Source organism: Pogona vitticeps, chromosome 6 (genome assembly GCF_051106095.1).
Source record: "Pogona vitticeps strain Pit_001003342236 chromosome 6, PviZW2.1, whole genome shotgun sequence".
Classification (NCBI taxonomy): domain Eukaryota; kingdom Metazoa; phylum Chordata; class Lepidosauria; order Squamata; family Agamidae; genus Pogona; species Pogona vitticeps.
In genome coordinates, this window is record NC_135788.1 from 106,334,466 (window position 1) to 106,358,516 (window position 24,051).

General features: G+C 42.4%; 2 protein-coding genes across 5 annotated transcripts; both read right to left on the reverse strand.

The window, feature by feature from the left end:
* Positions 1–1,747: 1,747 nt before the first annotated feature.
* Positions 1,748–13,395, reverse strand: LOC110078551 (sulfotransferase 1C2). 3 transcript variants are annotated; one of them, XM_073004526.2, is made up of 8 exons: positions 12,765–13,395; positions 9,327–9,501; positions 9,052–9,180; positions 8,851–8,948; positions 8,200–8,326; positions 5,159–5,253; positions 3,811–3,991; positions 1,748–1,945 (listed from the first exon to the last, which is right to left on the reverse strand). In XM_073004526.2, exons 1-8 carry the CDS (start codon positions 12,813–12,815, stop codon positions 1,827–1,829), a joined length of 975 nt encoding a protein of 324 aa, XP_072860627.2. In that variant the 5' UTR covers positions 12,816–13,395; the 3' UTR covers positions 1,748–1,826. The 3 variants fall into 3 exon arrangements, with proteins under 3 accessions (XP_072860627.2, XP_020648504.3, XP_020648505.3); XM_020792845.3 differs by lacking the exon at positions 12,765–13,395 and adding an exon at positions 12,401–12,485; XM_020792846.3 differs by lacking the exon at positions 12,765–13,395 and adding an exon at positions 10,526–10,692.
* A 2,688-nt stretch (positions 13,396–16,083) lies between these two features.
* Positions 16,084–24,031, reverse strand: LOC110078523 (sulfotransferase 1C1). Of its 2 annotated transcripts, XM_020792807.3 has the most exons (7): positions 23,192–24,031; positions 22,927–23,049; positions 22,631–22,728; positions 20,454–20,580; positions 20,099–20,193; positions 17,988–18,168; positions 16,084–17,149 (listed from the first exon to the last, which is right to left on the reverse strand). In XM_020792807.3, the coding sequence occupies exons 1-7, from the start codon at positions 23,319–23,321 to the stop codon at positions 17,037–17,039; spliced, it is 867 nt and encodes a 288-aa protein (XP_020648466.3). In that variant the 5' UTR covers positions 23,322–24,031; the 3' UTR covers positions 16,084–17,036. The 2 variants fall into 2 exon arrangements, with proteins under 2 accessions (XP_020648466.3, XP_020648467.3); XM_020792808.3 differs by lacking the exon at positions 22,927–23,049.
* Between the last annotated feature and the right edge of the window lie 20 nt (positions 24,032–24,051).

A 24,051-nucleotide genomic window follows, 5' to 3' on the forward strand; every position in this document is an offset into this window, starting at 1 on the left:
TATAAATGTAATCTTATTAACATAAATTATAAAACTAATATCCTCACATTTAAGAAAATCACACAGATCAGAAACACACCCTAAATGCAATGGATTAGTCTTTTTCCTACAAAAAAAATTTTTATGAGAGAGTATTTTCCATAGAAAATGTAAATTAGAATTGCCCTTGCATCTCCTACCCCATTCTGTTCATTAACCCCCCAAATCATGGTGACCCCCTGGCTGCACCTCCTGCTCAGTTCAGGGCTGCACAGCCCAGTCCTACCAGAGGCCAAGAGAGCTTTTCAGTGTTTTGGGGTGCCCTGCAGGACCCCCATCATGGTCTAAGTGTTCCTCCCACAATCCTCTAGTGCAGAGGTATTAGCATAAGGTATTAGCATATGCTAATTGTGGGCAGAACACCTAGCTAATGCTAATACCTGTGCACTAGAGGATTGTGGGAGGAACACTTAGACCCTGATTGGGGGTCCCGCAGGGCACCCCAAAACACTGAGGAGCTCTCTTAGCCTCTAGCAGAACTGGGGCTGTGCAGCCCTGAACTGAGTGGGAGGTGCAGCCAGGGGGTCACCATGCTTTGTGGGGTCAGGGGACAGAAGGGGGCTTGACTCCTTTCACCTCCTTTTCCTTTCTAGCGACAAAGAAACCCTTTCCTGGAGAGAGAGATACGGAGAAGGCTATCTGAGACCCATTGAATTTCCAAAGGCAGTGCAGGTGAGGGGATTGCTTTTCCCCAAGATGGTATGGGGAACTGTGTTTTGCAAGACAGTGATTTTTTTCCCCAATTGGAACATAGATTTCAATGCATTCCAATGGGGAACTGTGTTTCACAAGAGGAAAGACAGTCCATTTCCACATTTCCATGGACGGGCACCACTTGTACCCAGAATGGAAAACTGCAATAAATTGTTCTCTTTTTGCATGGGACAGTAAAAAGTAGAAGGCTTGGATAAGTTACTTTTATCTTATTGAGCAATTACACTGTCTTTTTACATTTGTTGTATGTTTAACATCTAAAAGGGAGAAGACACTGGACATATGTTCACAGATGGACAAAGAAAGACAGGAGGGGGAAAAAACCTGTGGTGTTTTGCTGTTGTGCTAGAGACAAGATTTCTCACAGGGAAACAAGAATTCTAAACAGGCTGTCTTAGTGTGTATATGAAATGTAAATGGAATGCTGGTAAAATTTCTTCACATTCCCAGCAGGATACATACGCCTACTAGATTTACAATAATTTGCGAGTGTAAAATGTCTTCCCCCTTCCCATTGCTTCCTGTGGTTTCTAGACAGTATCGAAACTGAAGAGAGAAAAAGAGAGAGAAATTAAGGAGCATGTTATCTCAGTTGGCTGTTTCTGTATGACAAAACCATGGCTTAAACTTGTTTGGAAATAAATGTTTATTTATGTAGTGTTAGTGTATGACATCTACCACAAAATCTAGATTCCTACCTCTTATTCACTTTAACTCCTTAAATCATGTTCAGCTGTGGAGAAACCAGGTGTCCTGGCCACTGAAGCAGAAACATAAGGGGAACACATACACTCAGAAAGTAAATATCATAACGTTTATAATACAGATGTATAAATTTGTGCTTTTTGGACTATGGAATGCATGCGAAATTCTGGGAGTTGTAGTCCAAAAATGCCAATCTACACACCACTGTCTTATAAATCCATATGAATATTGGTGTCTATAAATGTGTAGTACAAAAAGAAAAATTTAAAAACCAACACACAAAATCCAGTTTCACTCATTTATAACTTTTATTAAAGTCAAAAACCTGTGTACATGTTGGTGAAGGTCTTGGTGAGAATTTTGCAGCATTATGCTTCTAACTGGTAGCGGAAATTTAGGCCGCTTTTCTGAAGTTTTGGGGCATACATATCATCCAGCCGTTCACTTTGAGCCACTGTGAATTGTTTCTTCCAATTTCCGACAGTGCCTGCAAGAAGAGAGCTTTTAATTCCCTTATTTCTACTCCCTATTATTGCAGTCTTCAATTATTGCGTCTCCAGACAAAAAGCAAAAGAAAAGTTGTGGCACATAATGCATCACATATTTTCATATCTGGTTTCATGGATATTTATGTCTATATCTGTTTGCACGGACTCACACAGTAATTTCTTTGAAAACTTACTGCTTTCCTACTATTAATGTTATTTACTAAAAAAGAGCAGAATTATTTTGCAATAAAGAAAAGATGAAAAGAAATGACAGAAGTGAAAGCTGCTTTGCCTAGAAAAAAAGGGAAACAGAATAATTTAATTAAGAGCTAACTGAATGGCAACTGATTAATGCCGTATGTCCACGAAGCAGGAAACAATTATAGGGTCAGAAGCCAGACCATAGTAATATCAAAAGAGAGACAGTCTGAAATTCTTTGTCTGAATAGTTCACATAGGTATCTAGCTCATCAAAATTTAACCCTCAGTCACTGAAAACAACAACCACTACCACCTTTACTTCATACCTAAAAATGTATTTAAGATTTTTTTTTACCTCACCTTTCATCTAAAAAACAACCCAAGGCAGCTTACATCTTAAGGCAGCTTAAAAACACTATATTAAAAGCTAGAAACAATAAATTATTCAAGTATTAAAGGAGAATTAATGATGTATTTAAAATGTTAGGTAAATGCATTATGAAAAAAAGATACAGAAGCAACAAAATATAAGCCACTCTGTTTGGGCGTCCAGTGTGGTGTAGTGGATCGAATGATGGACTAGCACTCAAGAACAGAGTTCGAATCCCCCACTCAGCCATGGAAACTGACTGGGGGAGTAGAAAGCCTGCCGGAAGAGAAAGGACTCTTCGCCTGCTTGTGGAAGAAGAGCAAAGATGAGGGCAATCTGGCCTCCTGTGGGAGTGAGTTCCAGAATTGGGGTGCAGCAGCAGAAAAAGTGTGAGGGTGGTTGGACTGAGGGAAAGGCGTCCCCTGATGACCTGGCAAGCTCTTTGAGCAAGATGCTGTTTTTTCAAAGAGTTTGGACCCAAGCCATTTAAGACTTTATAGATTAAAAATAGCACTTTGAATTGTGCCCGGAAACAGCAGTGGAGCCCCTGTAACCAATTATGTGTGTGATGTAATCCCAGCCCCAGTTAGCAATCTGGCTGTAGCGTTTTGGACCCGCCCATCCTGGAAGGATCATGAAGTCCAAATTGACCTGACATTACCTCATACTTATTAACCTTGGGAAAATAGGATACCCGTAGGGTGCTGCGTCATGCAATGACAACAAGTTATGGAGGCAATAAAATTGGAGCGGGAGGTTGAGAGGAAAGAGTCTTTTGGATGCTGGCTGGGAGTCTGGGAGATCCGATGCAGCTATGGTTGCCACCTGACCCAAAACAAGCAGGCAGCCAGGATCCTGTGTGTTTAACCACAGGCTATATACTCATTAACCAACACAGGTATTTACAGACGAGACTTTTGCTTTCCTGTATAATCACCCATATATAAAAAAGAGAGAGATTAGCCAGATGTATTCGCGAGAGTTACTTTTTTTTGAATTGTATTTTGAGGTGTTCTTGGAATTGACTGGGGTTTTCCAGTCTCCACCTCTGAGGGAAAAATAATAACACCTTATCCACATATAGAGCAGAAGCAGGGAGTTGGTAGGTGAATGGCATGCCGGCTTTTTAAGAATCACGCAATATTTTCCAAAAGCAATCCTGGCCCCAGACTTTCTGGAGAATGCTGTGATTCCACCTCCCTTCTCGCCTTTTCAGAGCTGCACCTGATAGTCTTATGTAGCTTCCCTCCTACCAACTCTAAGCGGCACTCAGCCTCTGCTTTGCTACCCCACCTGCTCTCATGAAGGGTGACACGGTTTGGTCCATGATGAAGGAGGGCAGGGTGCTGTAATTAGCCATCGGGTTGGTTCTCATGCTCTCAAACGACGTGTGCTGCACTATTTTATTCACAATTGATTCTGGGAGCTCTTGGCCCAGGAATTGGGCTACCTTCTGGATTTCCCGAGCTGGGTCCTAGAAAAAGAGAGAAAGAGTCTCTGCTTTCAAGAAGAAAAAGAGGAAAATAAATAGGACCAGGAGGCCTTACCATTTATTTTGCTAACTTTCATCAGTAGTTCTCCTTTAGATTTTGATGCCACCTATATTTTGGTGCTCTGGAGCAAAGCACCCCAGATCTAATTCCCAAGGGGGACATAAATATGGGGAAATTCAAGATAAAAGCCTTCTTTACTAATTAGCAAGCATCCTATTCCATAATTTATGCCGACATAAAGTAGATGATGTCATCAGACGTGGTGATTTTTTGAAAATCAGACATTTCTTGCTTCTGAGTAAAGTATTTAGATTACTTCTATGGATCTAGAAAACCCTGGAAGAGTCACCATAAATCAAAATTTACTTGATGGCATGTAATTGTCGTTATAATACTTCTCAATATCAGGAAGCCATGGGCACTGCAGGACAGAAGGAGGAAGTCTAATTGCTGAAAGTCACCACCATCCTTGATCAGGATTACACAAGACCCATGGGAGTCCCAGGACAGATGTAGGAAATGTATAATTTCTGAAAAATCACCCCAATGACATAATCCACTTTACACAAGGATAATTTATGGGCAGGATTTTAGCTATTTCTCAAATCAAATTAAACTTTCTTAGTAGAGGATAATATAAAGTTAATCCTGAAAAATCAGTGACAGAAAGTAAGGAAAAGCTTACAGCCTCACCCAGAACTACTCAAAGAAGAAAGAGAATCATGCATTTACAGAATTGGAGAATAAGATGGGACTTCAGTGAGAGCCTAGTTCAGCTTCCTGCTGATGCATGAGATGTAGCGCTATGACACTCCAGCTAGGTGGCTATACTGCTTCTCCTTAAAATCCTTTAGCAAAAGAGAATCAACCACCCTTCAAAGCAGTCTCTTCCCCGTCACCCAGTTAATATGATAAAGAGCGTCTCATGTCAAAATCCTGTTTCTTGTAATTTCAATGCATTAGTTCAGGCCCTAACCAATAATGCAACACAAAACATCTGTCATCTATGTGACAGAATTTCAGCTACTTGAAGATGGATATCTTGTCACCTCCCACTTGGCCCCCAGATCCTAATTAAAATGAATGTCCAGCACTACCAGATTTTTACTTGGATCTTGTGTGACGTTATGTGTATACAAATGGCTTACCTCCTTTATGTCTTCATAGAAGAGATAGAGAATTGGGTGTCGGTCCTTCGCTTCCCACCAGCCGCAAACATGGTGAAGCCAGGAGCCCCAAGCAACTGCAAAGAGGCACATGTGAAAGAAATGAACTGCAGCTACCTGATTTGTTCTCATCTATAATAATTGTGCCATATAGTTTTCTGAATTTGGGTGGAAAACAGTGAATGAGCTTCTCAAATTGCTTGTCTTCCTCCACATGAGACTTGGTTGACCTCTATCTTATGTTGCAGCCTTCCTCAGTTTGTTGCCTTTCAAATGTGTGAAGTACAATATCATACCGCTTTCCAGGGATAGAACTTGTAGCCAAACTAGTGCTTTGAAGTAATTGGTTACAGGCAATCTGCAACTATTTCCTATAACTAGTTACTTTTGGAGTAACAATAATGTAATGAATGGTTTAAAACTTACTTTATAGATAGAATGATAAGAGACAGTTTGACAAATAATGTTTCCAGTTTGTCATTCTCTTATTAATCCTAAACAGTAGGGGAAGTATTACTGTATTTGGTTTTATATACAGTGGTGCCTCGCATAACGATGTTAATTGGTTCCATTAAAAACATCGTTATGTGAAAACATCGTTAAGCGAAACACCATTTCCCATAGGAATGCATTGAAAACCGGTTAATCCGTTCCAATAGGAGCCTATTCAATACATTTCAATAGTGAAAAAAAAATCAACAAAAATTCAAAAAGACTCAGAATGAAGCCAAATTACTTTAACGAAGGTTTTATTAGGTGCACTAACAATTCCAAGCATTTTAAACATTTTTTGAACATTTTAAAATATTTTTAAAATAGAGAAAACAGGGCTATTAAAAAAAAAACGTTAAGCGAAACAGGGGACCTAAAACTGTCATCGTTAAGTGAAGCAAGGTCCCAAACATCATTATGCGAAAATCCCCCATAGGAAACATCGTTAGGTGAGGCGGCAAAATTTCCAGCAAAGGCCATCGTTATGCAAATTCATCGTTGAGCAAGGCACTCGTTAAGCGAGGCACCACTGTATTTGTTGTTGTTTACTCAATAAGTCGTGTCCGACTCTTCATGACCCCATGGACCAGAGCACGACAGGCCTTCCTGTCTTCCACTGCTTCCCAGAGTTTGGTCAAATTCATGTTGGTCGCTTCGTTGACACTGTCCAACTATCTCATCCTCTGTCGTCCCCTTCTCCTCTTGCCCTCACACTTTCCCAACATCAGGGTCTTTTCCAGGGAGTCTTCTCTTCTCATGAGATGGCCAAAGTATTGGAGCCTCAGCTTCAGGATCTATCCTTCCAGTGAACCCTCTGGGTTGATTTCCTTCAAAATGGATAGGTTTGTTCTCTTTGCAGTCCAGGGGACTCTCAAGAGTCTCCTCCAGCACCACAATTCAAAAGCATCAATTCTTCGGCAGTCAGCTTTCTTTATGGTCAAGCTCTAACTTCTGTACTTCGCTACTGGAAAAACCATAGCTTTGACTATGCGGACCTTAGTCGGCAAAGTGAGGTCTCTGCTTTTTAAGATGCTGTCTAGGTTTCTTGCTGCTTTCCTCCCAAGAAGCAAGGGTCTTTTAATGTACCAATCTGCAGTGATCAAAGGGCCTAAGAAAGTAACATCTATCACTGCCTCCATATCTTTCCATTCTATTTGCCAGGAGGTGATGGGACCAGTGGTCACGATTTTAGGTTTTTGTTTTTTGGTGTTTTTTATGTTGAGCTTCAGACTTCACTCTCATTAGAGGTTCTTTAATTCCTCCTCGCTTTCTGCCATCAAAGTGGTATCATCTGCATATCTGAGGTTGGTGATATTTCTTCCAGCAATCTTGATTCCGGTTTGGGATTCCTCCAATCCAGACTTTCGCATGATTTATTCTGCATATAAGTTGAATAAACAGGGGGACAATATACAGCCTTGTCGTACTCCTTTCCCAATTTTGAACCAATCAGTGGTTCCATATCCAGTTGTATCTGTTGCTTCCTGTTCCACATATAGATTTCTCAGGAGATAGATAACATGGTCAGGCACTCCCATTTCTTTAAGAACTTGCCATAGTTTGCTGTGGTCCACAGTGTCAAAGGCTTTTGCATAGTCAATGAAGGAGATTTAGATCTTTTTCTGGAACTCTCTTTTTCTCTATAATCCAGCACATATTAGCAATTTGCTCTCTAGTTCCTCTGCCTCTTTGGAATCCAGCTTGTACTTCTGGGAGTTCTCGGTCCACATACTGCTGAAGCCTACCTTGGAGGATTTTTTAGCATAACCTTGCTAGCGTGTGAAATGAGTGCAATTGTACGGTAGTTGGAGCATTCTTTGGGTCTGCCCTTCTTTGGGATTGGGATGTAGACTGATCTTTTCCAATCCTCTGGCCACTGCTGAGTTTTCCAGACTCGGTGGCATATTGAGTATAGCACCTTAACAGCACCATCTTTTAAGATTGTAAATAGTTCAACTGGAATGCCATCACCTCCACTGGCCTTCTTGTTAGACAAGCTTTCTAAGGCCCACTTGACTTCACTCTCCAGGATGTCTGGCTCAAGGTCAGCAACCGCACTATCTGGGTTGTCCGAGACATGTGTTTTATGTGTTACATTTTTATAATTTCCAAGGTGCAGTATCAAAATTAGCTACTAGGGGGAAGCAGACTGTATTTTCCCTGTCTGATAGTAATTGCTGCAGGTCTGTGCTTTTGGATACAACTCCCATAGATATATGGGGAATTAGAGGAGCTAAAATACAAATCTGCACACATCTAGTAAAGAAAATGCAATGAATTGATCACACACAGTTCAATGAATTACTTGAGCAAGCGGAACAGTGGTAGCAATAACAACCTAACTGTCCAAAAGCAATGAATAATAAAAGTTCCTTTTAAAATATAACCTTTCTGAGCTCTGACTCAACAGTTCAGAAGGGTATCAAGCTGAATCCTTCTCTATAAGGATGATTAGACACAATACCCTTCTCCCCTAGATGTTTTGGTCTTTCTTTTCTCCTGTTTTTCCTATTGATTTAGCTTCTTCTCACCCTTCCCAGTAAGGAAATTCTCCAGAAATTGGTCCCAGGTCCCTGGCTCTGGCATCCCATGGTTCATGCGGTGGAAATGAAAGTAGGAGACTGCATTGTCCTTAGCGTTCCTGGCGACATAAATGATCTGTAGAAGAAGCAGAAGATCCAACTACTCTTAACAGCATTATATGATTTTTTAGGAGGCAGTGTTCTGTGCCTCCAAGGGAAAAGGTATGTTCCAAACTATCTGAAAATTATAGAGTCTAACTTGGCAACCTCATTATATTGAGCACTTCATTCCATACAGACATTTTCAGTGGCACTGTCTCATTTCATCATTTCCCAGGTTCCAAGCATGATTCAGGAGAATAAGCACCTACACAGGCAAGGTGCTGATCCTGTAACTCCCTTGAGCAGCGGGAAAGGTGTGATTGTGAAAACATGTTGAAAACAGAGCTGCAAGTGTAATTGGATTGTAACTAACAGCTTCCTTAACAGGCCTACTTGCAAAGGCATGCATAACAATAACGATAATGTTGCCTGGAAGGAGATGTTGCAAGAGCAGAAAAATTGAGATCATATCTCATCTTGTGAAAGAGACTCTAAGATTAAAATCTTGACTGGCATTAATCCCTTGCTCATGATCAACTTTGCCCTCCTTGTTCTGACCTTGCAGTTCTGTTCCCAGAATGAAGGTGGCACTAGCTGGGCTGGCAGATGAGTTTTCATTGTGCGTGGAGAAGGCATCGACTCTACCATTTCTAGCCCTGAAATGTCAGAGGGGCCACATTCAGTCTCATCCTGAGAAAAACAACAACACTTCCCCCAACCCTCTCCCATCATCTCCCCAAAACAGGACATGTTACATACATGTTGGAAAGGGTTTTGGAAGGAAGAGGTCTATGAAAGGCATTCTGTCATAGATGGGGCCCCGAGCACATTTTTCTGAGTCACCTTCCTGCTGGATCATGTCCACAATTTCCTGAATCCAGGTGGTTCCTAGTGGGATAGATTTAGAAAAGTGATAGATTCCACCCTCTGGGCACCGGCCCTCCACCTCCCAAGCTCCATTTGGCCTCCAAAGCTTCATCCAAATTCCCACCTTCCCACCATGAGCCCAATGCCCTTCAATGCTCCGCAACTACCTGCTTTGGGATAAGTGGAAATGAGAAGGTCATCAGGCTGGGCTTTGAAGCCCCAGAGAGACTCCCAGTTCTCTGCTGTGCCATCAATTAAATGGACTCCATCAACCTCTACCAAATCTGCACGCTTGATCGACTTGAGGCTGTGAAAGTCAAACTTCTCTTCGGTACTCATTGCCTGACAGAGAAGGAAAGGTATTATAGGGGACAGGACCTGTAAACAGAGCTCACATTTTCAAAGGAACTCATTGCACAACTGTTACTTTTTTGACAGCCAAGTTGATGTTCTCTGCTGCACTGTATGTTACTCAATATGTTGTCATTGTCAGTCAGGAAGTCAGAAGAATACAGAGAAGTGCTCTTTGACATTGTACATTGTACCTTGAAAAGACTAGTAAAAGTCCAGACCATAAAACCAAAGAATACTTTCCTTGCTAATAAGGAAGGATCGGATAATGGCCCAAAACTTTAAAAATTCACATTAGATGCTTCTGAAAATGTCTTAAAATACACATTAAAAGTAACTTTTAAATGTTATTCATTTCAACTATACAGTTTAACTGTCTGTTGTTACACTTATAACTGTAAAATTATTAGTTATGTATACAGCTACCCAAGGTAACCAGTTATAGATAATTACATGATTTTAATTACTCCCAAACACTGCCTCTAAGGCAATAACAGAGCACTCCAAGCCTCGATCAAGGTTCTATCCTCTTCTGGAATGTTACATTTACTGCACTTCCTTAGACTGACTCCCACAGATACTCAGTGTTCTGTGGCCACAGAACTTGGAAAAGTTGCATTTTTTGAACAGCAACTCATGGAATTCCTAAGCCAGCATGGTCAGGAGGGTTGAGGAATTTTGAGAGCTGCTGTCCACTCCCCCACAAAATTTCTGGATCTCTAATGGTCTTCTCTCCAATTTTCTTGTATTTCTGCTAAATGTCAGTTTCCTCTAAGCTTTTCCATAAATTTCTTCTGTGCATGGAAGTTGCCCAGATAAGGAATAAGGAATTTTGCTGCGAATAAATCAGTTTGCTGTTATCGTACAGCAAAAGATGGGAATCTGTAGCCCTCAGGATGATGGACTTCACTTCCATTAACTTTACTGCCTCCCCTTACATAGGCTGTTAGGACCCCTGCCCCATAACCTCCAGGACCATTAGCTAAAACCCAAGTAAACCAGGATACCTGCTTACCTGTGAGCTCCCCTGCCTTCTACAGCTGTGAAAGCTTTTTTCTTGCCTTTGTTTGTCTCGCTTTCCAAGGTTTCTAAATGACCGGGAAACTTGGCAGGGTGTGTAGGTTCATGCCAGAGCAGTGGGTGTGTATTTCTGGTTGAGTTTGCCTGCACGCTAGAGCTGGGCATTTTGCCTGCACTTTTCCTGAGTTTACTGTATGACTTTCCTGAAGGCACGGAAAAATGTCCGCTTACACATACAGTAATATAGTGTGTCATCAGCTGACATAGAATATCAGTTTTCAATTCTAGGTTTAGTGCTCTGGCAAGTGGGCGTAGCTTCATTTGGAGGCTTCTGGGACCCCTGGACATTTGCCCCCACATCTGGCCCTGGTGGCCATCTCTCATTCTCCGTAAGGAAGGACAAAGTGAGTAAGACATTTTGAAGCAGTCCCTAAGGTTCAGTCCGGCGGTGTCAAGTGCAGTGCGAAATATTCTAGAAATGAAGTGTCTTGTGGCACCCTATCGGCATCAGCTTTCATGGACTTTAGCCCTCTTTACCAGGGGCACAGAAGGAAGACATTAAAAGCAAGTAGTGGACAGGCAGAGGAAGTGTAATAGAAATTAAAACAATAACAGCAGAGTGATGATGTTTGTGGTGGTTCTTAGGAGCAGTGCAACAGTCAGGTGAGAAGTACATCCAAGCACAGATAATCATATTGTGTATGAGGGGAAACATGTATTTGGCAAACCCAAATATAAATTTGACCTCTAAATCAGGCTTGGGGAAAGTGCATCCTGGGGCAATATGCGGCCCCCACAGCCCCCTCCCTCCCTCCCTTGTACCATTTACAGAAATAGCCAAAAATGGGGAGATAATTAAAATAGGAAGGAAATGGGTGCCCACTTCTAATGTTTATTTTTGGAAGAGGGAGGTTCTGGACATACAAAAACACCCTGCTGCTCCTGGAGACCTCCAGGAACAGAAAAAAAGCATTTTTCCATTTTTTAAAAAATAACTTTTTGTATCTGTGTAGGTCATGGAGGCTTTTTGGGATGAGATGCTAATCTATGTGGTTGAAGATGCATCTCATGTGTTCTGCTTCAAACCTCATTATCTTGCCGTTGCTAATACAACTAGGTTTTTTATTATGCTTCTGCACAAGTGAGTTAACTTTTTTTTGAAAATTCATATTAAAAGGTATTTATAGATCTAAGAAAAGTTCCTAGTATGCATGTTTTAGATTAGACCAAATTAACTGCAGTGCCTAAAGAAATTGTTAAGTCTACTTTTCAGGAAGGAGAAGTTCCCTTTCTACTTCTGCATCAGTAAAAATCCTTGTCACTCTTTTAAAAAAGGGGGTCCGCCATGGGGGTGTCTCTTTGTACCGATATAAGGGAAACCAAACAGAAAAGGGTTAATTCCACTTCAGATTGAAGTGGGACTGAGCAGGGGGAAGGCAAACAAAAGTCTACATCCTGTCCAGAGAGAGAGAGAGAGAGGACTCTTCCAATTACAGTTATTTGACTGCAGACTGCAATTTTATATGGGGGGTGGGGTCAGAAAGCATTTTCAGATAATTGCTTTGTGAAAGAACAGCAATATAGAACAGAAAACAGAAAATGAGTGTCCTTAACAGGAAGGCACTATGGAGTGTCAGTTAGATGCAATACTAAAAAACACCCTTCACAGCTGGTTATTTTCATATTTTAGTACAAGCGTGGTGCTATCTTTTCCATCTGGGCCACTGACCCTAACCCTTCACCTTAAAGTCTCAGTCAACGGAGGAATGGAGCAGACAGAAAAGGCAAACGTAATCCATCCAAAGGAGACTTCCCACAGAAGCAAATTTGACAATCTTGTAATTCCATTTAAAAAAAGTGAGGCACTGACCCGTTCAACAGCTGTTCCGAAGACTTCTGCTGCAGGAGCTGGGTTCCAAAATCCAGGGAGTTAGTTTCTATGACTTCTGCTGGCTACAAGGTAGCCAACTGTGGTTGAGGAAGTTGTCCGATATGTTCGTTTTTTCCCCAAATTGAGATCAGATTTCTACATTTTGCTTTAACACTCTAAATGCTAGCCAGAATTTACAGAGCCAAATCTCACCCAGTCAGTTCCTCTCCAAACAATAAAAGTGGTAGTCTCCCTCCACAAAACCTCTCATTTTCTCTCGCCACACCACTCCCTCCCCACAACCACACACTCACACACTTTGCAGCTGGCTTGTTCCATTTGAGTTGGTCTTCTCATGTTTTACCTGCTTTTTGTTCAAGTCAGGAAGGTCTGTGCAGGCTATGCTAATGTCCATGACTGTCCAGCTAGTTCTGCCTCTTGATTCTTATGAATGAAAGAATGTTGGGAAGTTCTTTGGAGGCAGCGTTTTGTGATTTCTGCAAGGTTTTTGGAAAGGTACCATACTTCCCCAAATTCCTATGGAAAAGCTCCTAATGCGTGGCACTAGACCAGTGGTTCTTAACCTTGGGTTACTCAGGTGTTTTTGGACTGCAACTCCCAGAAGCCTTCACCATCAGCTGTGCTGGCTGGGGTTTCTGGGAGTTGCAGTTCAAAAACACCTGAGTAACCAAGGTTAAGAACCACTGCACTAGAGAATGCTACAGTTCTGTTGATTTGTACCTGATTGATGGAACGTACCCCAGGAATGCTTACCAGTGGTTTCACGTTATCCTGGAGAGAAGTGAGATGCTGCAGGTAGAATCCTTGGCCTCATGATGTTGAACGTCATTATAAAAGACTTGGACGAGGGTGCAGACTGGATGCTCACCAAATCTGCAGATGACATGAGATGGAAAGAAGTAGCTTTGACCTCGGAGAACAGAATCCAAACTCTAGATCTGCCATTCTCAACCTTCTTATTTTATTTATTTATTTATTTGCTACAACCCTTTTAGGAGCTTTTTGTAGGTTCCAGGGTCCCCGTCAAACAAGGGTACAACCAGGGATGGGTACTTGAGTTACAGGACTCGCTGTCAAGTCAAACTTAACTTGACCAGTCATTTAACTTGGACTTTACTTGTCCCCCCCCCCCCCCCCCATGACTCGGATTCAACTTATGGCTTGGAACCCACCCACCCCTCCCCTTTTCTTAGGGAAAAAAAGCTTGATTTCAATAGGGACTCAGGACTTGGTCCCAACTACTCAAACTTGGAACACAAACAGATGAATAGAAAAATAAAATAAAAACATTTTCAGTCTGTGGCCTCCTTCAGGGGGCCATTTGGAGAGGACCACAAATTCTCCATACACCACCTCATAAGGTTTGTTATCCTGATTTGGCCTATCCTTCACATTTTGTTTATGGTCATCGTTTTTTGTTTTTTTTTAAGGTTGAGAATGGCTGCCCTAGAGGATTGGAGAATGGGGGCAACATAAGTTTCAGTGAGGGAAATGTGATGTTTTACAGCTCAGTGCAGAACTGGGGACAGGGAGGTGGATTCCCCACTATGCCTCCTGTGTTGCCCTGAGCAAGCGGCACAGTCCCAGGGCGCCTCCAGAAGAACGGGAAGGGTAAACCACTTCTGAGTATTCGCTACCTGGAAAACCTTGGAAAGGGTCCCCATAAGTCAGAATTGACTTGATGGCACACGAGTATCTATTATTATGAAAAATCAGAGGCATGTCTAGTACAGTTGAGACACCTGGCTTAGTAGTATTTTGAATGAAAAGGGTCTAGGGGTCTTAGCATAGCAAGTTCCACTAGAGTAGATCCACTAGAGTAGGGATTTAGTGAGTCACCTCCCCTGTAAACTCCATTAATTCAAATGGGCCTAATCTAGTTACAACTTAACTTTAGCACAGACATTGCAACTAGAGTAAGCCCACTGGAATCAGTTGGACTTACAGAGAAGTTGACTTTATTGAACATTTTAAAGATAATCCCTGTTTAATTCTTTTTTAATGTTTGTATTTTCACTGTTTTTAGCTTTTAGATACAGTACTGTATTGTCTTTTAATTGTTGTAAGCCACCTTGGGTCCTTTTAAAGAGAAAGGTGGGGTAAAAATATTGGAGGCTCTGACTAGGTGCCAACAAGCTCCCAGTATCTGGGAAGGGCAGAAAGCTTTTCTGCTCCCTTCAACTGAGATGCTAGAATATAACCTTTAGAGACTGTCAGTATTGTGAAAGGCATGTGATCAACTATCCAGCAAGCTATGGCAAATGTGAGGTAATGGCCCCATCGCCTGACCTAGGAAGAAACTGTGAAACCAGTACAAACTCTTAGGCTTCATTTAAAAGAAAACTGTATTAACTAAGTTCAATGGCCTTTGTTGATAACTCCTCTACTAGGCTGGTGGAAGCCATTTTGCTGTGTGAGGTGGAGGAGCAAGCAGTAACCCCACCCTGCAATTCAAGGTGCACAATATCCAAAGCAAACCAAGTTATTTTGGCATGAGAAATAAAACCGTACCAGCAGTTCTCCCTATCTCCACCAATACAAACATAATCTATATAAGGGTGTGGTCAGATAGCAATAAAGGATAAACCATTCAGTGCCTGCAGGAATCACCCCCACCCAGCTCCAAGAAAGAGTAGCTCTACTGCTGGATCAAAAATGTCCAGATTGGGCACAGAGTAGGGCTGAGAGTAGGGCTGGTTGGTGACCTCCTGTACATCGCCCGATTGCTGGAAAATATCTCACACCAGACTGTGCCAAAATACAAACTGTATCTCTGTCTGGCTGCACCCTACGTTTCTGTCTGTTGGTCCCTTTATAACAACATGATACAGAAACAGGCCGAAAGAGTTGTACCAAATTTGGAGGGCAAGTTTTGGATTATATGCTTTTAAAATAACCTTTGTGGTATGCCTGAAAATCATTTGGGGGATCCTTGGAAGCACCCCAATTATTTTGTCTTAAAAGGTTGGCTGGATTTTCACCAAATTTGAAGGGTATTTTCAATGTGCTATGACTTAAAATACTGTATAAGTCATGTGGGATAAATGCAAATTGCTTTGTGTGCCCTGGGGGTTACCCTGACTACTTGTGAACACATTTACAGGAAATGCTCCTGGATTAGGACAGGTTGAGTACCATTTCTTTTTTTGGTGATCACATGACATGAAAGGAAATGCAAATCAGCTCAGAGTTATTCTACCCAGATCCATTGTTTTTTGCCTCCACTTCTTCCGGCTTCTACTCTTTCACATTGCATCAGTTCAGGCAGTGTGGTTGCTTGAACCTATGTCTTCATTTCAGAATTGATCAAGGTGCTACTCAGAAGAAAAATTCATTAGAGTCAATGGTGCTTACTCCCAGCTAAGCGCATTACTCTCCATCACTCATCCACAGCTTGGCAGATGGAGAACTACTTCTTGACAAGTAGTCATGTGTTGTCCATAATTTGTGGTTGACCTCCTGCTTTTGGACTGGGGGGGTGAAGGACGGGGATGGGTGATTATTGGTAGGACAAAGAACTATGGGTCGAGCTACCAGGCCAGTAGGATAAAGTGTGTCCATTGGGATTTTTTTTTAAAAAAAATAAAAATAAAAGGAGGCCCAACCTATAGCCTGGGAGGGGCAAATTTCCTCTTCACACAAAGATACACCCAACTCCTGGACAGGATTTTATGTATTTTATTAGAAAGAAGAAACATGAAAAAGCATCAGGAAAAAATGAAATAATGATAAAAACAAAGTTGTTCAACCAAAAACTTGCAAATTTTGGTTTGTTCTAAAGAAGGTAGACACTTAGGAACATAAGAAGATCTTAGCTCACCTAGCCCTATTATTTATTGCTCACCCAAGAACAAGGTCTACTTTCATATGAGCAGACCCTGGAGAGATGAAAATGGAGCAAGCACACCCTAATTGTAAGGATGCTCCATTTCCCCACCATCACCATCTACCTGTTTCAGGCTTCTTTATAGAAAGCAAAAGCCTAAGGTTACAGACGTCTCAAGTACCTGCCCTCAGGGCTAATCCTTTTTAAGCATCAGGCAAATGGATTACCTCTTTAATGGGGTTTAATCCATTAGTAACAATTGGTATGTTGCACCAGGCAGATCAAAATCACTCTGAACCAGAGATGTACTTATTATACTGTACATATAAGAGGCTGTTTTGAAACAGCTCTCAAACAAAAAACCAGAAGAACCAAGAAATCATTTCCCTTTGAAATACAGTCTGACCATTGTTGGGACAAAGTCAGTTCAGATGTTTATCCCTCTTTGGTCTTTCTCCCAGCATCTCATGATTTTCCCCCCACCACATATTTTAATTTCCTGTAGCCCACCTTCAGTTCTTTTATCTCTTTACATTATCTCTTCATGCCTTGTTCTTGTCTTTGTCTTATTCCTCAGGGTTAGTGTGGGAACCATAAAGAGCCAACCCACTCATTTCATTTGAGAGCCATTCATTCCCAGATGACTTGCGACAAGGGAGAGGAACAATAACCATAGATTACATTTCAAAAGGCCACAGGCAAAATGCATGGCTTCCTGACTTATTTAAAGCAAGCAAATGATCCAGGCATATTTTAATTAAAATCATAGTGAGGAGCACAAAAATGTGGTTACAGATGAGTGCGGAAAGTCAGCCCAGTGCCTCCCAGTTTGTAGGCAGAGATGTCATCCAGTTTTTCACTTTGAGCCACAGTGAAGTATTCCTTCCAGTCTCCTACGATGCCTGCAGATGGGGGAGAAAAACCCTCAGGAATTCATGTTCCTCTCCTCTATTCTTACTCAGAGGCTTTCAAACTTTCTCCCTTTGCACAATCTTTTATGACACCCTTTTTTTCTGCCACTTCCTTGACATCTAGTCCTAATCAGTTGACAAAAGGTTCTGGGAAACATTCTAGCCAAGCACTCAAAATGTGATGTGTTAGGTTCTAGCAAACCATGTTTTTATAATGCAGTGGCTCTGCCTCATCCACAGAATTTTATAAGGCATCCAGCTGTCAAAATCTTCCACTAATATCTGCCACTGCCTCTTCTATTTCCTCCATCCCCACCTAGGAACCTGTTAAGAGGAACAAAATGGAACAATACAGAACAGTTACCTATCATAGGAAATCTCCACCTGGAAGCACCTTGGGATCAAGCCCCACAAAGACCACAAAAATAGGATCGAACTAGACAATAACTTTTTTGACCAAAATGTTTTCCCCAAGTGGTGATGGCATGTGATTTTTCTCACCTGCATATCTTGCATTGAATATGCTTTGTTTTGTGATTGCTCACTGGAAGGTAAACACGGGCTTAGTTTGCAAATCTGATTGCTGAGACGCGAATCTGTATGGGAAGCCCATTGTGGGAGGAGAAATCAGCAGGTGAACCCTTCCAAGGCCAGAAAATAGACAAAACCTGCTACTGTCTGCAAATGAAGCCTCAACTAAAGGGACAAGTCTTGGGGTGGGGTGGGGTGGGGGGGTGGAACCTTGTATTCATTCCTGTTGCTGCCGAAGGTATCCCACAAATGCCCTCTCATATCCACTATGGTTGGAAATTACCTTTCCAATCCCTACCTTTTCTCATGAAGGCTGACACAGTGTGATCCATAACAGAGGATGGCAAAGTGGTGTAATTTGTCATTGGGTTTGATTTCATATTGTCAAATGTAGTGTGCTGTATGATCCGATTCAATATTGATTCAGGGAGTTCTAGGCCGAGGAAGTTGGCTATTTTCTGGATTTCACAGGCTGGGTTCTAGAGAGGAAAATATAAGTTAATTGGTTAATTCTTGCTTCTCACAACAGACAGGTTGTCCTAAGCAAGATTGGTGCATTTATTTCATAGGATAACAGTATGGGACCTGAATAACTGGCAAAATGCCTTCTTCTGATGGGACCTGCCTATCCTACACATACATCCTATGCTGGGTGGTTGATGATGTTGATCCTTTATTATTTTGAAGTTTACATCAATATTTTGTAGTTGTTTACTCATTACGTCATGTCTGACTCTTCGTAACCCCATGGAGAAGAGCACGCTAGGCCCTCCTGTCTTGCACTGCCTCCCGGAGTTGGGTCAAATTTATGTTGGTAGCTTCAATGACACTGTCCAACCATCTCGTCCTCTGTCATCCCCTTCTCCTCTTGCCTTCACACTTTCCCAACATCAGAGTCTTTTCAAGGGAGTCTTCTCTTCTCATGTGATGGCCAAAGTATTGCAGCCTCAGCTTCAGGATCTGTCCTTCCAGTGAACACTCGGGGTTGATTTCCTTCAGAATTGATAGGTTTATTCTCCTGGCTTTCTTGGATTTCCTTTTCTTTGGGATGGTTTTTGTTGCTGCCTTCTCTACAATGTTACGAGCCTCCATCCATAGTTCTTCAGGCACTCTGTCCACCAAATCGAGTTCCTTAAATCTGTTCTTCACTTCCACTCTGTATTCATAAGGTATTTGATTTCCATTATACCTGACTAGCCTAGTGGTTTTTCCTACTTTCTTCAGTTTAAGCTTGAGTTTTGCTATGAGAAGCTGATGATCGGAGCCACAATCCGCTCCAGGTCTTGTTTTTGCTGACTGTATAGAGCTTCTCCATCTTTGGCTGCAGAGAATATAATCAATCTGATTTTGCTTTTGCCCATCTGGTGATGTCCATGTGTATAGTCACCTCTTGTGTGGTTGGAAAAGAGTGTTTGTGATGACCAGCTTGTTCTCTTGACAAAATTCTATTAGCCTTTGGCCTGCTTCATTTTGAACTCCAAGGCCAAACTTACCTGTTGTTCCTTTTATCTCTTGACTCCCTACTTTAGCATTTCAATCCCCTATAATGCCAGGAACATCTTTCTTTGGTGTCAGTTCTAGAAGGCGTTGTAAGTCTTCATAGAATTGGTCAATTTCAGCTTCTTCAGCATGGGTGGTTGGTGCATAAACTTGGATTACTGTGATGTTGAAAGATCTGTCTTGGATTCGTATTGAAATCATTCTATCATTTTTCAGACTGTATCTCAGTACAGCTTTTCCCACTCTTTTGTTAACTATGAGGGCTACTCCATTTCTTATACAGGATTCATGCCCACAGTAGTAGATATGATAATCATCTGAATTGAATTTGCCCATTCCCGTCCATTTTAGTTCACTGATGCCCAGGATGTCACTGTTTCTTCTTGCCATCTCCTGTTTGACCACATCCACCTTACTAAGGTTCATAGATCTTCTATTCCAGGTTTCTATGCAGTATTTTTCTTTGCAGCATTGGACTTTCCTTTCACTTCCAGGCACGTCCACAGCTGAGCGTCCTTTCGGCTTTGGCCCAACCACTTCATTAGCTCTGGAGCTACTTGTACTTGTCCTCCGCTCTTCTTCACTAGCATGTTGGACGCCTTCCGACCTGAGGGGCTCATCTTCCAGCGTCATATCTTTTAGCTTTTTGTTTTTGTCCATGGAGTTTTCTTGGCAAAGATACTGGAGTGGCTTGCCAGTTCAATGTTATTTTATTCTGCTTTAAAGCACCCAGAGTGGCCCTCAGCTAGATGGGCAGTAAATAAAATGAATAAATGAATGAAAGAATGAATAATGTTTGTAGGATCTCACAGTCACAACCATGGGGTGATCATTTAGAATCCTTCTTGATACAGTTCTCTCATAACTGAAAAGTGTTGCCTTGGCAGGATGTATTTGTCAAGTGCTCACCTCTTTCATGTCTTCATAAAAGAGGTAGAGAATTGGGTGACACTCCTTGGCCTCCCACCAACTACGGACATGGTCAAACCAAGAGCCCCAAACAACTGCAAGGAAGAACAAGAGTTCAGAAAGTAAACCACAACGTCTTCATCGCCTCACATGTACATGACCTGCAGCTCAAAGCGAAACTGGCAACTTTACAAAATAATGTCCCTGCTCTCCACTGGCAATATTTTTCTAAATGAGAACACCCATTCGTTTGGTACCCTGTAGGCTCCAGGTTTTTTGCCACATTTGGAACCCTGTGGACATTCAAATGTAATGTCCCCTTTTTGCCTGTCTTCTTTCTTTAGCCTTTACTCACCTTTTCCTGCAAGGAAATTCTCCAGAAACTGGTCCCAGGTTCCTGGATCTGGAAGGGTCTTATTCATGTCATGGAAATGGAAATAGGAGATGGCAGTGTCTTTAACATTCCTGGCTATGTAAATAATCTGCAGAAACAGAACAAGAGAGAGAGAGAGAGAGAGAGAGAGACTAGATCTCCTTGCTCCCACTGTTCTTTCACTACCCACTCCACCACTTCTTTCTTTCTTTCTTTCTTTCTTTCTTTCTTTCTTTCTTTCTTTCTTTCTTTCTTTCTTTCTTTCTTTCTTTCTTTCTTTCTTTCTTTCTTTCTTTCTTTGCTTACTTACTTACTTACTTACTTACTTACTTACTTTTTTATTTATTTATTTATTTATTTATTTATTTTTTCCATTTATGCCCCGCCTATCTGGTCATATTGACCACTCTAGGCGGCTTACAGCACAAAACACAAAATACAAAACCAATATATAATTAAAAGCAATTTGTACACGATTAAAATTCTATAAGATGGAAAGGGAAAACATAATAAAGAAAGCAAGAGAGAGGTCAGGGATTAACTGGAGGGGAGTCCCCTGGACTGCAAAGAGAACAAACCTATCAATTCTAAAGGAAATCAACCCCGAGTGCTCATTGGAAGGACAGATCCTGAAGCTGAGGCTCCAGTACTTTGGCCATCTCATGAGAAGAGAAGACTCCTTGGAAAAGACTTTGATGTTGGGAAAGTGTGAAGGCAAGAGGAGAAGGGGACGACCGAGGATGAGATGGTTGGACAGTGTCATCGAAGCAACCAACATGAATTTGACACAACTCCGGGAGGCGGTGAAAGATAGGAGGGCCTGGTGTGCTCTGGTCCATGGGGTCACGAAGAGTCGGACACGACTAAACGACTGAACAAACAAACAATTTTCAGAAGTAGAGATATTTATATTTGTCGCCAAAGGGAGACAAATGCAAATAGTGTATCGCCACCACAGGGGACCGGGCCAGTTGGAACCTTCCCTCCAAACTGGGTCATCTATCTACCACTCGCGGCATGGTTTGCGTTGCCGTAACCATTGTTCATGCCATTCCAATCACAGAAGAAGCCCAGCCAGAGCCTCCCTACCTCCCTGTGCTGCTGACCAATCTGGTGAGGAGATGGGATGGTAAGTCTCCCTGCTCAGTTGCTGAGTGGTCAGCAGTGCAGGGAGACAGCGAAGCCCTGGCCAGGTTACTTCCACGATTGGCACAGCGCAAACAGCGATGGGCCATGCACGCCATGCCACAAGCAGTAAATAGATGGCCTGATTCTGGGGGGAGGGTCCAATCGGCCCAGACACCTATGGTGGCGATATTCGTATGTGTCCCCCCCCCCAGACGAGATGAATACAAAGCTCCCATCTCTATTCAGAAGCAACCTCCCAGTATTCCTTTTATTGATCACTGAACAAAAGTCTGTCCACGCTGGCATATAGGTATAATATACAGCTTGCTGACAGCACAGTTTAGATCGAAAAACAAGGACCTTGTCTACTAATGTTTCTGGAACTACCCACCCTTCCCCTTTAAGAGCTGTCGTATACCGCTCTTGCCTCACAGTAGGGCATGCATTCTTTTTGGCTGTTCAGCTTATTTAGCTATGAGATAGCAGCCTTCGGCAGCTGCAGATACCGAGGGAGAATTTGAGAGAGAAGGGGGGGGGGAGAATAAGGGAAGGGAAACAGGGAGAGGGGAAGGGAGAAATCGGAATGGCACTCAGATAAAGTGTTTAATTGAAACTGATTGGGATACAAGGGGTTGTTTGCTGTTCTGACGGGAGGAGCACATCAAATGGCACATTGTTCCTCCCCCAGACCTCAACAGACCCTTTGAAGCCCAATCCACCCCACACTCAAAATGGTCAGTCTGGACAGGCAGAAAGTTCCAAGGCCAATTTCCAAGTCAACAAAAACATGTCGCTCTGTATATGTCCAGAGTCACCCTCCTTCTCCTCCTCCTTTTTTGTCAGTTTAATGATGTAGCAGGGCTGAAATGCCTTTTATCACCCCCTACAGATAACTTTTAATCAGAAAGAATCAGTCTCCTCTTTCATGTGACCTTATATATTTCCACAATGAGTGGCGTCAGACAATGAAAGCAAGCTCTCCCTTCTCCCATTAATCCTCCTCTCTCACCACCACTCCCAGAAGTTCTGACCTTGCATTTCTGCTCCCAGAAGGAAGCAGGCACAAGCTGGACTGAAAGATGAGTTTTGAGCCTCCGTGGAGAGGGTAGCGCATCTGCTTCTTCCACAGCTGCAAGACCAGAGGGAAAATTTCAGCCTTGAGTGGAGATAAACCCTTTGTCCCATCTTCAACCAGGGCTTGGAAATGCTGCTTTGTTTATTTATTTTTTCTACAACTTCTGGAAGTTTTATTCTAAAAAGCAAACTTTTTCCAAATTCTGAGTCCTCCGCCCATCATCACCCAAATGAAGCACCCCTTCCCACTCACAGGACACGATCATATGAGGCATCTCTAGGAACGGCATCCGCTTGTATATGGGGGCCTGACCACATTTCTCAGTGTCTCCTCTATACTGGATCATCTCTGTTATCTCCTGTACCCAGGTGGTCCCTAGTGGGAAGGGGTGGAAGAAGAACCCAAGTCGCAGAACTGTTCACAATTCAGCCGGTGTCCCTCAGCCTCACCACTTCTCCATCTCTCCATGGCTACCTCCCCACTACTTTGCTCCAGGCCCTCATTTATTCCCACTTACCGGATTTGGGGTAACTGCAGATGAGAAGGTCATCAGGCCGAGCTTTGAATTTCGATATGCGGCCCCACCTTTCTGCAGTGACCCTGTGCAGAAGGATGCCATAGACCTCCACCGGTTGTGGACGCTCCATACTCGTGACTCCGCAGCCTAGAACCTAATTCACAGGCCTATGCAGCCAACTCTACATACACAGGCCTTAATTATTTCCAAATTCAGGATCCAGTAGGGAACAGAAAAGGGTAATAGTACAGGAGGACTCAGTCCTACCCCAAGCAGATTATGGCCTTTCTTGGTATAGTTGGTGTCAATGCTTTGCTCTGCTCAGTGGCTTTTCTCTCCCCCACCAGATTGCTGGAGTTTCTTATACCCTAAGCAGGAACTAGGTCAAATGACTCTGAGAATTTGGAAAGAGCAGATTACAGCTTGTGCTTGGCTGAGATTTCCACATGCCCATTGCGGGGGTTTCTGCCAGTATCTCATGCTAAGGTCAGTCAGTATCTGGACAGGTTGATGGTTAAACCTCCCTAGATAAGTTTACTTTATTGGACAATGGCTGCCAAAAAAGCTCACCCCAGCAGCTGACCTTCAGTATTCAAGGAACTTTAGTTTACAAGCAGAACTTTTCTCTGAAAGCACTGAGTGACGTTGAGATGAGAGCAGTTGCTCTCAGAGAACCTTGATTTTAGCTCTAACACAACCTTCCCCAAGGGTCTACTTCAGGGTATTGGACTATACAGTATATGATCAATCATGCCCAGCCACTATGGCCATTTGCAATGACTGGGGTCTAAAAATACATTTTCCAAGCGCTGCAAAAGCTGGAAGATATAGGCAGCCTGTTCCAGGGATTTATTCAGAGA

What these genes read in the sequence shown, in the direction of transcription:
- LOC110078551 (XM_073004526.2), bottom strand. Translation starts at nt 12,815, where the DNA reads ATGGACATTAGCATAGCCTGCACAGACCTTCCTGACTTGAACAAAAAG. An exon ending in CTGACTTGAACAAAAAGCAG is followed by an intron (nt 9,502 to 12,764) that starts GTAAAACATGAG and finishes CTTCTCTGTCAG; the next exon opens with GCAATGAGTACCGAAGAGAA. An exon ending in GAATTTCCTTACTGGGAAGG is followed by an intron (nt 5,254 to 8,199) that starts GTGAGAAGAAGC and finishes GCCTCTTTGCAG; the next exon opens with TTGCTTGGGGCTCCTGGCTT.
- LOC110078523 (XM_020792807.3), bottom strand. Translation starts at nt 23,321, where the DNA reads ATGGAGCGTCCACAACCGGTGGAGGTCTATGGCATCCTTCTGCACAGG. An exon ending in GAATTTCCTTGCAGGAAAAG is followed by an intron (nt 20,194 to 20,453) that starts GTGAGTAAAGGC and finishes TCTTCCTTGCAG; the next exon opens with TTGTTTGGGGCTCTTGGTTT. An exon ending in GTCAGCCTTCATGAGAAAAG is followed by an intron (nt 17,150 to 17,987) that starts GTAGGGATTGGA and finishes CCCCATCTGCAG; the next exon opens with GCATCGTAGGAGACTGGAAG.